Source organism: Onychostoma macrolepis, chromosome 25 (assembly GCF_012432095.1).
Source record: "Onychostoma macrolepis isolate SWU-2019 chromosome 25, ASM1243209v1, whole genome shotgun sequence".
Taxonomy (NCBI): domain Eukaryota; kingdom Metazoa; phylum Chordata; class Actinopteri; order Cypriniformes; family Cyprinidae; genus Onychostoma; species Onychostoma macrolepis.
This window is the reverse complement of record NC_081179.1, coordinates 10,970,973-10,985,440: the sequence shown is the minus strand read 5'-3', so window position 1 is coordinate 10,985,440 and position 14,468 is coordinate 10,970,973. Positions and strand designations below refer to the sequence as shown.

At 36.0% G+C, this 14,468-nt stretch overlaps 2 protein-coding genes across 15 annotated transcripts in view; both read right to left on the bottom strand.

Moving 5' to 3' along the window:
* Positions 1–220: 220 nt before the first annotated feature.
* On the bottom strand, positions 221–5,826 carry rep15 (RAB15 effector protein). The gene is made up of 3 exons (XM_058766909.1): positions 5,461–5,826; positions 2,263–2,334; positions 221–1,292 (listed from the first exon to the last, which is right to left on the bottom strand). The coding sequence occupies exon 3, from the start codon at positions 1,251–1,253 to the stop codon at positions 507–509; it is 747 nt and encodes a 248-aa protein (XP_058622892.1). The 5' UTR covers positions 1,254–1,292; positions 2,263–2,334; positions 5,461–5,826; the 3' UTR covers positions 221–506.
* A 100-nt stretch (positions 5,827–5,926) lies between these two features.
* Positions 5,927–14,468, bottom strand: part of ppfibp2b (PPFIA binding protein 2b) — a 54,024-nt gene continuing 45,482 nt past the window's right edge. For 10 of the 14 annotated variants that reach the window (XM_058766895.1, XM_058766898.1, XM_058766904.1 and 7 more), the window contains 11 exons: positions 14,321–14,353; positions 12,707–12,739; positions 12,476–12,611; positions 12,143–12,265; positions 11,906–12,056; positions 11,345–11,456; positions 10,789–10,877; positions 10,340–10,462; positions 10,108–10,233; positions 8,222–8,410; positions 5,927–6,766 (listed from right to left, as the gene is read on the bottom strand). In XM_058766895.1, coding sequence (XP_058622878.1) covers positions 6,563–6,766; positions 8,222–8,410; positions 10,108–10,233; positions 10,340–10,462; positions 10,789–10,877; positions 11,345–11,456; positions 11,906–12,056; positions 12,143–12,265; positions 12,476–12,611; positions 12,707–12,739; positions 14,321–14,353 — 1,319 coding nt within the window. In that variant the 3' untranslated portion in view covers positions 5,927–6,562. Of the gene's footprint in view, positions 6,767–8,221; positions 8,411–10,107; positions 10,234–10,339; positions 10,463–10,788; positions 10,878–11,344; positions 11,457–11,905; positions 12,057–12,142; positions 12,266–12,475; positions 12,630–12,706; positions 12,740–14,320; positions 14,354–14,468 lie in introns of all 14 variants that reach the window. The other 4 variants (XM_058766900.1, XM_058766903.1, XM_058766897.1 and 1 more) reach the window with 3 other exon arrangements.

Below are 14,468 nucleotides of genomic sequence, written 5' to 3'. Positions count from 1 at the left end.
AAAAGATGAAGGACAAGGTTTTTTAATTAGCGGAACATCTAAATAAAAAATACAAATATTTGTTTATAAAAAAAAAAAAAAAGGTTTAATTAGAATAATCGTCCTCTGAATTACTTTGAAGTTTCGTTTAGTTTAATTTAGTATATATACACACACACAGAGAGAGAGAGACAAACATACTTTACTAAATTGAATACTGTAGAAAAAAAATTGCTCGGTGAATGAATTTATTTCATTACGAGGTAGTAAAACAGACAAGGTACAAAACTAGTCAGCAAAAATATTTATTTCTGCACATTATTTTGCATTTTAATTGCATCTAGTAACAGTTAAGTATTGCTGGAGACATACATAGACCAGACACTAGTTATAAGGCTTGAAAGTCTTGGGAAAACATCAACATACAGACCCAGGGCTGCATTCAAAGCATCTGTTACCAAGTGGTGAGCTGCTCATTATAATAAACCCACAAAAAGGTATAAAATCTAGTAAAAACAGCTCAGCTGTTAAGTGAACTTAACAAGCATGGTCAGAGGATTGCCACCCTCCTTACCAACCACTGCTTGCAACATCTCACTTGGAGTGATGAAGCATTTCGCACCTTTGAAGAAGTGATCGATAAAGACCTGGTCAATCCTCACACACTTCCCCACAGCTGCTTGCAGATTGTTGCTCAGCAGTCCGTAGATGTTCCCCTCGTCGTTCTGGCGCCCAAAAAAGAGGAAAAGCGCATAACAGTCTCTGCCGATGGAAGAACAGAACTCCACCATCCTCTCAGCTTGGGTTCTTTCCACCACATCCATCCCGGCCATGCGCATGATGTTGCTGTAGATATCTAAGGACAGCTCCTCGTCGTTCTCCTCTGTTCTTTCTGGCAGATGAAACACCTGGACCGCGATCTGGATTCGGGGGTTCTTGCTCGGCTGATCCAACACGGCCCAGACCCAGTGGGCACCCAGCAGGATCCTCTGTTCTGGGGTCATGGCCGTGCAGTTGAACGTGTCGGTGAGATTCAGCAGGCTGCTGTGTTGGATGTAGGTCATCAGAAAGATCTCGCTTAGGGTTGAAGGACTTGGGTGCAATTTGTTCTCTGGGTCCCTGAAGAGCAGATACTCCTTTGTTCTGGATGAAGCCGCCTGGATGCAGTTGCTAAAGAGGTGGATGAGGTCTGCCGAGGCGGTTTTGTTGGGTTTAGCCCATAAGGTTCTGAAAAAGCTGGTTTTGGCTTCGTACTGCAGATCTGTTTGCTTCATTCCAGCTGGTTTAGTTCAAAGCGTGGTTTCCCTTATACACTGGAAATATTAATACATAATTACATTATTGCATTTTCCATTTACCGTTTCTTCAAATCTTGCTTTAACTCATCAAAAGTCAGATTCAAAATGAATGAAAATTAACAGAAAAAAGTCATAAAATTAAAAATATTTTAATGTGTTACTTAATTTTTTTTTTATTAATACTTTTATTCAGCAAGAATGCAAACTGATTAAATCAACTTTGTAATGTTTGCATTTTTAAAACTGAATAGTTTTATTTAGGGCAGTCAAAACCAATTCATTGTGATTAATCACATCAAAATAAAAGTTTGTTTACACATAATAATATACACCGTACACACATTAAGAAAAATATTTGTATATTTAGGAAATATTTACGTATATGTATGCATGTACGTACTGTATGTATATTAAATTATACACTATCAGTCAGTTTTTAAAAAAAAGATATTAATACTTTATTCAGCATTAAATGCATTAAATGATAAATAATTTTTCTATTCAACAAATAAAAATATCAGTTTCCCCAAAAATAGCAAAAACTGTTTTTAACATGGGTAATAACAACAACAACCACCACCACAACCACCATTATTAATAACTGAGCACCAATAATATTGGATAGTAATTGAGCTGAAAATCAATACATCAGAATGAATTCTGAATTATCTTGTGAAACTGAAGACTGGAGTAAAAACTATATTTCACAATAAATATTTTTTGATCAAATGAGTGCAGCCTTAGTGAGAATAAAATACCTCTTTGAAAACTATAAAAATAAAAAATAAAAATATTCCAAACCTTTGACCGGTAGTGTGTACTCACACACACACACACACTTATTACAAATGAACATTTATTAACAAAAATAAATATTAATATAATTAAAAATAAAATAGGTGGCATCACTAACATTACAGTGTTTATGTTATAATAAAATAGTTGTCAATGGGCATGTAAAATGTTGTCAGGTAAAATAACTCACCAATATTATTCTTTCCTTTGTATTGGGTGAGAGTGAACCTGCAGTTGGATCTCTCTTCTCTTCTCTGGAGTCCTATTAAGATAAGTGTGCTCATTTAAAGCTTAGCCGTCATATAAGGACTTCCCAAAGTTTGTCACTGTGTTTGTCAGTTGGGTCATGGGACACATTGGACAAGTCGTCATACACAGCATAAAGCCACCTAGCACCACAACAAACCCCTTTTAACTCTTGGAGTGGATTTAACAGAGGTATAGCAAGCAAACAACCATATCCTTCTTGAAAAACAAACTGCTTTTAACATATGACACAGTTTTGAAAAAGATTAAGTAAAACAGCCTAAGAAAATGACAAAGTGTTGGGCAAACAAGGATTTACTCGCATCCAGTTCCATTGGCTACAATGCAATATTTTAAGAAAAACACAACGGTTGAGGTAGATGATTTCAACTATCAGAAAGGCTTTTGAAAAGTGCTGTCCACATATTACACAGAATCATATTTTTGTTCACTCTCTCCAACACAGATCTGATTGCCAAACAGTACATTATAACCTCATAACACATCAAAAATAATTAGTAATACAATAACAGAAATAGTAGAGCTGTGTTCTTGAGCTGGATTAGGTAGGATTGCGTTACTCTTGTGTTACACAGTTCAGGTCCTGAAGCTTTGAGGGTGAGGTGGGTTAGGTTGAGGTACGCTCTTGGCGGGACAGTGGAGTCAATGTGGCGCAGGCCGATCACACTATGGCGGTCTGGCTGCGTCTCATTCCTCTTAGCAGCTCGTCTCGGCTGAGTAAGTACTGTAAGTGAGAGGAGGTGAGGGTGCCAGGATTAGTCTGAAGATCTGCATAAGTTAAAACTAGTTAAGCAGAGTTAAACCTGTGACACTAGGGCTGAGTGATATACTGAATTTTCACTCCCTTCTTAATTTATTTTTGGCATTTTTGCCTTTTATTGTGATAGGACAGTAGTAATGACAGGAAGTGAAGTGGAAGAGAGGGGGGAGGGGGGCGTGATTGGAAAGGTCCACAAGTCAGGATTTGAACTCGGGATACTCATAGCGCCACAGCGCTACAGTCATGGCCAAAAACATCAGCACCCTTGGTAAATATGATCATAGAAGGCTGTGAAAATTAATCTGCATTGTTAATCCTTTTGATCTTTTATTTAAAAAAAAAAAAAAATTCACAAAAATCTAACCTTTCATTGGATAAGAATTTCAAATGGGGGGAAATATCATTATGAAATGAATTTTTTTCCTCCAATACACATTGGCCACAATTAACGGCACCCTTTTATTCAATACTTTTTGAAACCTCCATTTGCCAGTTTAATAGCTCTAAATGTTCTCGTATAATGCCTGATGAGGTTAGAGAACACCTGACAAGAGATCAGAGACCATTCCTTCATCCAGAATCACTCCAGACCCTTTAGATTCCCAGCTCCATGATGATGCTTCTTCTCTTCAGTTCACCACTCATTTTCTACAGGGTTCAGGTCAGAGGACTGGAATGGCCAGCAGAAGCTTGGTTTTGTGCTCAGTGACCCATTTTTGTGTTGTTTTTGAGGTTTGTGTTTGGATTATTGTCCGGTTGGAAGATCCAAACATGGCCCATTATAAGATTTCTAACAGAGTCAGTCATTTAATGATTTTTTATCTGTTGGTATTTGATAGAATCCATGATGCCATGTGTCTAAACAAGATGTCCAGGACCTCCAGCAGAAATATAGGCCCACAACATCAAAAATACAGCAGTATATTTCATTGTACACATGGGGTACTTTTTATCCCCGTGTTCACCAAACCCATCTTGAGTGTTTGCTGCGAAAAAGCTCATTTTTTAGGTTTCATCTGACCATAGAAGCCAGTCCCATTTGAAGTTTCAGTCGTGTCTGATAACTGAATATGCTGGAGATTGTTTTTGGATGAGCTCGGAGAATTTTTCTTGAAACCCTCCCGAACAACATGTGTTGATGTATGTGCTGTTTGACCTTTTTTAATTTTTTAAGGTTTTCTGACCCGAGACTCAACTATTTTCTGCAATTCTCCAGCTGTGGTCCTTGGAGAGTCTTTAGCCACTCAAACTCTCCTTCTCACCGTGCATTAGGACGATATAGACACACGTCCTCTTCCAGGCAGTTTCGTAACATTTTATGTTGATTGGAAATTCTTAATTATTGCCCTGATGGTGGAAATGGGAATTTTCACTGCTCTAGCTCTTTTCTTAAAGCCACTTCACTAATTTGTGAAGCTCAATTATCTTTTTCTGCACATCAGAAATATATTTTGAAATATATAAATTTATATTTGGTTTTTCTCATTGTGATGGATGATTAATGGAATTTGGGCTTTGTTTTCCCTCCAATTTATATTTCTGTGAAACAGGAAGCCATGGCTGGATAATTTCATGTTCATAATCACCCTGGAGTGCTCAAAATTGTGAATATGAATGGGAATATACTTCTCAGGTATTTTACTCCTAAGAATTTCTAGGGGTGCCAATAATTGTGTCCAACGTGTATTTGAGAAAAACATTTATTTCATAATGATATTTCCCCCCCATTTTAAATTCTTATCCAATGAAAGGTTAGATTTTTGGTGAATTTTTTAAATAAAAGATCAAAAGGATTAACAATGCAGATTTATTTTCACAGCCTCCTTTGATCAGATTTACCAAGGGTGCCGATATTTTTGGCCATGACTGCAAGAAGTTTCATTTTGATCATTTTGCTTAAAAAAAAAAAAATAAATAAAAATATTAAGCAATGTGAATATTGCAATTTTTTAGTGTGATTTTTATTTGGCCATTTGACCTTTTTAACATTTCCAGGGTTCTCAAAAGCAAAACTTTTTAAAACAATTGTTATACTGGTGCATATAAATACAAAATATAATTTTCCCTTAATAGTTTCAACAGAATGAGTCGTCTTACTACAACTACTAAAAATGTAATAATAATAATAATAAATACTATAAGTAGTGTCAGTTAGAGCAATATATGTAAATTATACATATATTTCAGTTATATTGCATTGGAAACTACAGCAATATTCACGTTGCTTAATTATGTAGTTTTTATTCTTAAATTTTATAATTGTATCATTTTAAATATACTGTATATTTAGGTTAACAAACTATTAGAATAATAATTTGTTAATAGATACTCTAGAGTTAAAAAAGCAAGTTATCCACTTACTGTGAGGTTGTTAATTCCCCTGGATAAAGCCTCGATCTGCATCCCTGATCCTTTAGTGTGCAATAGCTAAAAACCAAGATATCCATTAAATATAATCAACTTAATAATGTAAGTTCATATTCATCTTTTGGTCATAGGCAAGTACAAATATAGTTAATAATAGATGGAATATTAAGCAGAAGCAATGGGTGATAATGAAGTGCAAATATTATGAAGAGAGAAAGTACCTGCACAAGTACATGAAAGTCCTTTCCCAGCATGCACTTCTCCACATTGTGAAAATGGTGGCCAGATGCATGGGTGACAGCAGGTTAATGCTTAATGTTTGCAAATCATGCATGTCGATGTCACTTTTCAAAGTTTGTTATTAAAAATATGATTTAGTTTTGAAATGTATACAGCCGGGAAAACATATTCATCACCAATGATAAAATTAAGGGGAAAAAATATATAGCCACAATATGACTGTGATTGAGGTGGTTTATTGATTATGTCACGATATTTTGGATTATATATCGTTACAGTATCTTCATCTGAAGAGGCAAGATATCTACATATAAAAATACTCCTGTGCATTTTATTGTATGAAAATAACCTCATCAGATTATTTAAAATGTGCTGCTGAACATTTAATAGTAGTCTGTATGCCTTTTAAAAATTCACCATAAATATACCATTAAATTAATCCCTAAAATATGCAAATATTGCACAAGATTGTACACACTGCCTTTTAAAAAAGCACAGATGTTAGGTTACAAAAATGGAATACTTGTTAGATAAATCTCATAATACATTTTTTTTACGATTCACAAAAAATGATATAAAGTTGCATGTGTCCAACTGTCCATCACAGGATAAATGGCACTATTCTGCTAAACCCTGCTGCCTTTGTGAGATGATGTCATTTACATTACTAAACCCTTGGATCCAAGTCTTCCTGCAGTGTCCATACTGCTGTCTTGTGTCCGTCAATGAGGGATGCTGGGATGTTATTAAATGGCACTGAACAGACCCAGGGTGTTGTTGGGAGGTTGTCGTGGTTTTGTGGGATATGGGTGGAGGGTTATTGGCTGCAAGCTCAGCGGTGACAGCTAGTAGAGCGTCAGATCTGTAGAGCTCCCACCTGCACCCGTCTCTCTGGGTCCCTGTCGAAGATGGGGCTCAGGCCCCTGAAGCCGCTGTAGGGCCGGCTGGCCCCGTTGAGCAGGGCCTGGGCTTGTGAAGCGTCCAGAGGGCAGATGTAGTCTGTGCAGTCGTCAGAGCGCTTCTTACGGTGACCAAAGCTGGAGAAACCTATTTTACGTGGCTGAGGAACAACAAATGAAGAATAAAACAGCATGAATAATAGGGACTAACATTTATAGACTAACAGTATAACGGTTATTTATAGATATCAGAGATTTCTTCTTATATTTCATATTTAATTGTGCATGCACATTTCCTTTATTTTTACATTTAAATGACCTTAAATTATAATTTACAATTAAATTACCTAATTGCCATCATCAAATGCTTACTTAAAGTTAATATTTAAAACCATAATAATTTAATAACACTTTAGCAAATCAAGTATCCAAAATGAATATCCATTTTGTACATTGTTGTAATGCCCAAATTCACTTTTAGTTTGAGTTGTTTTATCTGACAACAATATATTATTATTACTACTTTACCTATTGTTATTATTATTATTATTGTTAATAATAAATGACATTTTACCACCTAATTTAATAATTATTTTTTCATTATAATTAACATTCAATTAAATTAATATTCAAATAATAATTATAAGTAATATTATTATTATTACTACTTATAATTATTATTTGAATATTAATTTAAATGGAATTTAATAACAATGAAGAAAAATAATTACATTTGGTGGAAAAATATTATTATTATTATTGTTGTTTAATCAAAATGTGTATCGTATCAAAAGGTGGTTTCTGATATCCAGCCCAATTCATTTCATTAAATTTAATTCATTTAAATTTAATAATTCATTAATGAAACTGGTGGAATTTAATAATAATTCATTTAATTTGGTGGAGGGAAAACTTATTAATATTATTATTGTTATTATTAATTATAAGTTTTCCCTCCACCAAATTAAATGAATTATTATTAAATTCCACCAGTTTTATTAATTAATCATTACATTTAAATGAATAAAAATTAATGAACTGAATTGGGCTGGATATCAGAAACTACCTTATGATACGATACACATCTTGATTTGATACTCTGCAAATTATCAAATTGTGATTGAAACTACCAAATTGTGACAACAGACCAGACCATGAATCTCCAGAATCAGCTTCAAAATGTTGCAAAAAGACTCAAAACAACAGAAAAATAATAAGAGACCCTTAATGCTGTGTGTCATCTTTACAGGAAATCATATATTTCTCTGCAGAGGTAGCGTATTTTAAACACACTCTTTCTGTTATCGGGAAAATGAATGGGTAGCTCAGCTGCCTAAAAGATGATGGAAATGTTTAATCTAAAGCTTCATTGTGCTTAGTAAGTGTGTTACACACTGTAGGAGCACTTGCTCAGCACATTTGGTCTAGATGGACTAAGCGAAAAGGAAGTGTCAAAACACATGTGCTGCATCAGCTGAGATTAAACAGGAATCGGACAGCTGAAGCATGCGTTTGCGTGTGTCAGGGCTTCCAGCTTCATTCAGCTGCAGAGATGAAGGTGTTTCTAAAGATGTGGTCAGCAAATGTGAACTGAGGACAAATCTGCGATTTCTCACCCGGACTTTAGCGGTGGTGGTCAGCGGTGTGTAGCTTGATGATTCCAGGTACTCTTGTTTCTCCTGCTGAGCCTGAGAGCCCACCAGCGTGTTGAAGTTAGTGGCCAGATGCCTCCTCAACAGAGTCTTCTGAGGGGGGATGTTCAGGAGCATCGCCAGCGTGTCCGAGTTAAAACGAGGTTCCAAGATCTGGGGGAAAAAAAAGAAGATCTGGAGTTGCTACGGTGTTCTGAGAGGTTTTTTGTGGTGTTCCGAGTAGTTTTTAATGTGCTGCTATGGATTTCCTAGGGTGTTCTGGATGGCTGGTTGCTGGGTGTTCATCAGCCCAACGCAGAGGTGGGGTAGAGTACCCAAAAACTGTACTCAAGTAAAAGTAAAAGTAATAGTCTGAATAGTTATTTGAGTAAGAGTAAAAAAGTAAAAAAACTACTCAAGTAGTTAGTTACTAGTTACTTTGGATCATATACTGAATATAGTCTATTTTTATGTAGATCTATAGATATTTCGATTAAATTTATATATACATACACACACACACATATTCTATTCATAAAAGAATCCTGAACAAAATGTCACAGGTTCAAAAAAATATTAAGCAGCAAAACTGTTCCCTGTTGAAAAAACCAGCTGGTTAGGTATGTTTTGAAGCATGGGATGCTGGTTTGAGCTGATTTAAGCTGGTCCACTGCTGGTTTATGCTGGTCCAACCAGCTAAGGACCAGCTTAAACCAGCATCCCAGCTTCAAAACATACCCAACCAGCATATGCTGATTTTTTCAACAACACTGGTAATAAATCAATATATTTGAATGATTTCTGAAGGATCATACAACTCTGAAAACTGGAGTAACAGCTGATAAAAATTCTGATTTGCATCACTGAATTAAATTATATTTTAAAGTATATTAATTATGTATTATAAATGTATATATGTATATAACCTCTGACACGGAGAAGAGTGAAAACTCCCACCATGACCGCTACAGAACATCTGAACATAACGAAACAAATGCACATTGACGGATCTTCTTCCGTCTGTTCTGCAAAATGTAAACAAATGTAGCCTTTATTTCTGCAAGCGTAAATATTGTGAAAATATCAATATTAATTGTGTCTAGGCAAAGGCATTCCTCCTGGAACTAACAAGGGTTTGGCGGGTGTTCATTTCATACTCTGTGACAGCTTATTTAATGAATAAATTATACATTGTATTTAATGTGTAAGGTACATGTACAACAAACTGGTAATGTCATGGTATCGTGTACTGTAATCGAATCTATACCTGTGGAACCGACAGCACACGCGGTGTTCGTCTAATAAAGATCTTCATAGCTAGCAAACCACAGCCTTTGCAGATTTGCTTTCAACTGACTGTAGATCCAAAGACACGTCTTCAGTGCTCCTGATGTTACAACTCTGAGTGAGAACCGCTTCAGACGACTCAGCACGTGCAGCAGGGAACTGAACTAATCATTCAAACCGATTCGCGAACTGACTCACTGGTTTGCCAACTGGTTTGATCACGCCTTCGAACAGAATTGACTCAAAAGAATGAATCATTCGCGAACGGGCACCGCTCCTTGCCCAGAAAAAAAGTAGACGGCGCGTTTGGAATAAATTGAAGGATTTTTAACTTGTATTGCATTAAGATAACGTAACGAGAGGAGCGTCGCCCACTGTAACGAAGTAAAAGTACCGTTTTTTCACTAAAATGTACTTGAGTAAGAGTAAAAGTACCCATTTTTAAATATACTCTAAAAGTATTAGTTACTCAAAAAATGTACTCAAGTAAATGTAACGAAGTAAATGTAACTCGTTACTACCCACCTCTGATCCCAAGTGAAAAGCGGCCATTTAGGAGACAAAGTTTGATTTGAGTTACTCACTATGAGTCCTCCATGCACTCCGCTGCCTCTCAGGTTGGGAGCGTATTCTGCCAGGTCAACCGATCTGAGCCACTCCATCACACGGTGATTGGACCACTGAACAACCTCAGAAGGTGACATCTGATTCTGCCAAAACAACACGAATTTACATATAAATCATGAGCATTATCAGTTCTGGAAGTGTTGAAATAGATCAAGTAGATCTTTTTGTTTCTATTTATTTAATCCACACCTCATCTCCAGGTCTTCGTTTGAGGCAGTTGGGGTTGAACTTGTTTACATGTAGGACGTGGATGGCACACTTGATGCTGAGATGATGCAGCTGACTGGTGACTTTCAGGAACAGAAGATCATTCTGAAAAATAAGACCAAAATACCAGTATTGATCACATATGATGTAATGGTTACTTCCAGCCCTCTAATCTGATTGGCAAGGCACTATATCACTCTAAAAAATGCTGGGTTAAATACAACCCAGTGCTGGGTAAATATTGGACAGAACACATGCTGGGTTGTTTTCAACCAACAGTCGGGTTAAATGTTTAACCCAACCTTCTGGGCAGTAACCCAACCGCTGAGTCTAAACAACCCAATCGCTGGGTTCGTCCATATTTTACCCAGCGCTGGGTTGTATTTAACTCAGCATTTTTTAGAGCGTAGGAAGTTAACGAAGATGTTTACCACTGTCAAGTACTGCAGCATTCTACCGTCCACACGTCCTTCACTAAACTGGTCTTTATACTGCGGTAAACCAATATCATCCAGCCACCCTGTGTAGAAATAACAGTTTCTGTATACAGCGAGTAATTTCTTATTTACATTATCTAGAATACATATGTGTATTTATGGAGAACTAGGAGTGTCACTTAAAGTAAATTAATTATCAATTTATTAATTCATTAAAAAAAATGCAAATAAGTTTAAGTGTACAATTAAATACACATTTACACATTCATGTTTTAAAATGTAGTTAATAAAAGAGCAACTATTTAAATGTTGCATTTAAAAAAAAAAAGAAAAATTATTAATTCTAAGTATTTTTCGATTTTAAAGGCGACATTTGTTGACATTTTTATATTTGAATTAATATACTGATAAGTAATGAATTGTTTTTTTTTTTTTTTACAGTACTAGTCTTGTGAACTGTGAATAAAGTATTATTTATTAATTATTATTTATATGCAGAATGATGAAAATTGTCTGCATTTTTCTCGTAAGTTTGGTTTATGGTACATACGTGTGACCCAGATGTGGTCCAGTTCAGAGGATTTCTCTGTGATTTTGGTGCTGATTGAGCGCAGAGCCAGCTGGAGCTTCTTCCTGTGTAGCGGATGTTTAATTCCCAGCTCCTACATGTGGGGGGGGAAAGAAAAACAATTTAGAAATCAAGATGGTTGCAACAGCATATTGGTTCTTTAGTAATTATCCAATGTCAAGAACTGAAAACAAATATTTAGTAATGTTCAATTAAAGAAGCATAAAGCCTCACGTAAATGCTATAACCGTTCGGATTCATTGAAAAGCAAATCCAAACATTTAATTGAGTGGGTTTGATGGCAGAACAAATTAGTAAGTCGCACAGCATTACTGATGTGGAACAGAGGTTAAAGCCACCCTGGCAGGATGAACTAAACCAGGAAGTGATTGGCACCACAACAACCTGAAGCGAGAGGCATAGCCAAATCATTTCACATGGACCGCCAGGTGTTGAATGAGGAAATCAGATTGTTAAAACCTGGACGCTGTTGATGTAAGCCACAGGTCTGAATTTGTTACTTGTGTCAAAAGTATCTCTCACCTTCTCGAAGTCCTGCGAGGAGGCAGAGAGTAGAGTCTGACCGCTATTGACCCACTGTCTGGCCATATTCACGTACTGACCCAGACCAAACTCCTCCATCCATGCACACACCTGTTCACATGACCATTTCGAGAAGGGGGTGTTCATGTCACTGCAGAACACAAATGTAGTATATTAGAAACAGGAGTAAAGGTGCTTGCTTCAGTCTAGTAAATCTCATTGTAGGTGCTGAGATACCGTGCAGAGGCACCGGTGCCCAGGCAGGTGAGTCGAGGGCCGGCCGTGGCCCTGAAACCCCCTCGCTTAAAGTCAGAATCAGAAGTGTCTGCAGGAAGACTGCCTGACTGTGTTCTCCTGATCCTGTGAACCAGACCAAAAATAGTTGTAAAAACCGAATAGTAGCCAATAATATCACAGGTCATCATGATACAATCATATCCTGAAGGATAAAATGAAAATACACCTACACTAATTTCCATAAGTACTTCACACAACATCATTTAAAAATAAATCATATTATAAAACAATGGTTTTTTGAAAGCTGCTAATAAAAAAAACTCAAATACTCACTTTCCCCACAGTTTTCGAATGCCTTTCTGGTTCTTCTTGTGCTCTGGTGAAACTGGAGACTGCTGACCTGATTCTACTCCAGACGACATGGGCGAAAGGTCAGACAGGGTCGAGTCATCTGTCTTCTCCGCCTTTCCTGTGAATAGGAAGTAATCTACTTATAAAAACATAGAAACACAACTGAGTAAGTTCAATATTGGACTGAATACACATTATTCTAGCTTTACCCACCAAGCGCAAACTGATCATGCTTTCCCCGTGGCCCTGCTCCAAATATTAGCCATGCAAGAGAGCAGAGGAAAAGAAAGCCAAGACTTATGTCACAATGCTGCAGAGCTGATTTTAATTTTTATTTCTATGGATATAATATAACAATAATAACAACAGTAACAAAAAAATAAAGAAAAAAAAAATAATAATTTAACATGTCCTTACAACGTTTTAAAAATATATAATTACATCAGCTCTTTAAGTTTGAATAAGAATTTTTCTTATGATTGTCAATTAATGAATCCATCAAGGCTGAGTCTATGTATAGCATCAATAATTTTGTAAGTAAATTTTACTATATGTAGAAAAAATGCATTATTCAAATAAATATTCATTCATTCATACACATATATATATATATATATTTTTTTTTTTTTCTTTTTTTTTCTTCACTATGTAAAAATGTATGACTTTCAAGTTTATAAACTGCCTCCATGGGAATGGTTAAGTAAATAAGCAAACCAACCCTAGTGAAAAATACATATACTAAAATGTATTTGAAATACATTTATGCTGCAAGTATACTACAAATACATTTACGTATTATGTGCTTAATTAAATACCCTGCAATTTTTTTTTGGTATACTAAACTGTTAAACTTAAAATCTGCTAAATTGGAACAACTAATTTTGTACTTATTGCGCTTTAATTGTGCGGAAGTAGTGCTGAAGTCCAACTAAAGATATACTGAAGTATATATGATTGTGCTAAAGTGGAACTATTGCAAGTATAGGCTACTTCTGGTACACTTTAAATATCTTGCATTTGAAGACCAATATTATTTAAAGATCACACAATCCTAATCAATAGTGAGAATTAAACACATTTTAGGCTTCTTATTAAGAAATGTGCATTGTGCAGAAGTAGTACTCAAGGTTGCCAGGTTTTCAAAACAAAACCCACCCAATTGCTACTCAAAACTAGCCCAATCGCAGTTCGAGGGGGGTCCCCAGGTAAAAATCGTTTTTTTTAGGGTCTAAATATAATTTTATTAGAGTTGCTTAAACCCGCGGACATGAAAAACAACCCACGGCAACAGTGTTGAAGTAGCCCAATTCCGCAGGAAAACCGCGGACTTGGCAACACTGGTAGTACTCCAAATAAAGTTTAATTATTATATCAGTAAGTCTCGAGTGAAATGTCAGTAAATGTTAACAGATTTGAACTATACTTAGTACTTTATACTTTTTATATATACTTAGTAAAAAGTAAAATATTCAAAATACATTTCTTAGGAAAGCAGGGCAAACACTTGTAAACGTTTCTAGTTTTTAGCATCAAACTTCTGTAGCCTATATGAAACCCAAATTCCAAATTCTCCTTATTCCTTTTTTTCCATATACAGTACATTATATTTGCATCACATCAAGTTTAAACTCAAAGCAAAGCAGCAACGCTCATACAGTATAAACTAAGTCTAATCTCTGAGAGGAGAGGAGAGAGGAAGAAGAAAAATAAAAATCCTCTGCTTCAGCTTTAAAGAATCAGGAAAGGAGAGCTTAGGTTAAATCCAATATGACACAGCAAGCGTGTGCTCTGTGGTCGCATGCTAACGTGAGATTGAGAGGACAATACCTAAAGCTGGAGCGCTGGCGCTTCGGCAGCGATCTTCGCACCGAGCGAGAGAGGGGAAACACATGCGGAGACAGTCACACAGCCCAAGAGATGGATTAGTCAGAGAGAAAGAGTAAAGAGAAGATACACAAAAGCCCATGCAAAGACA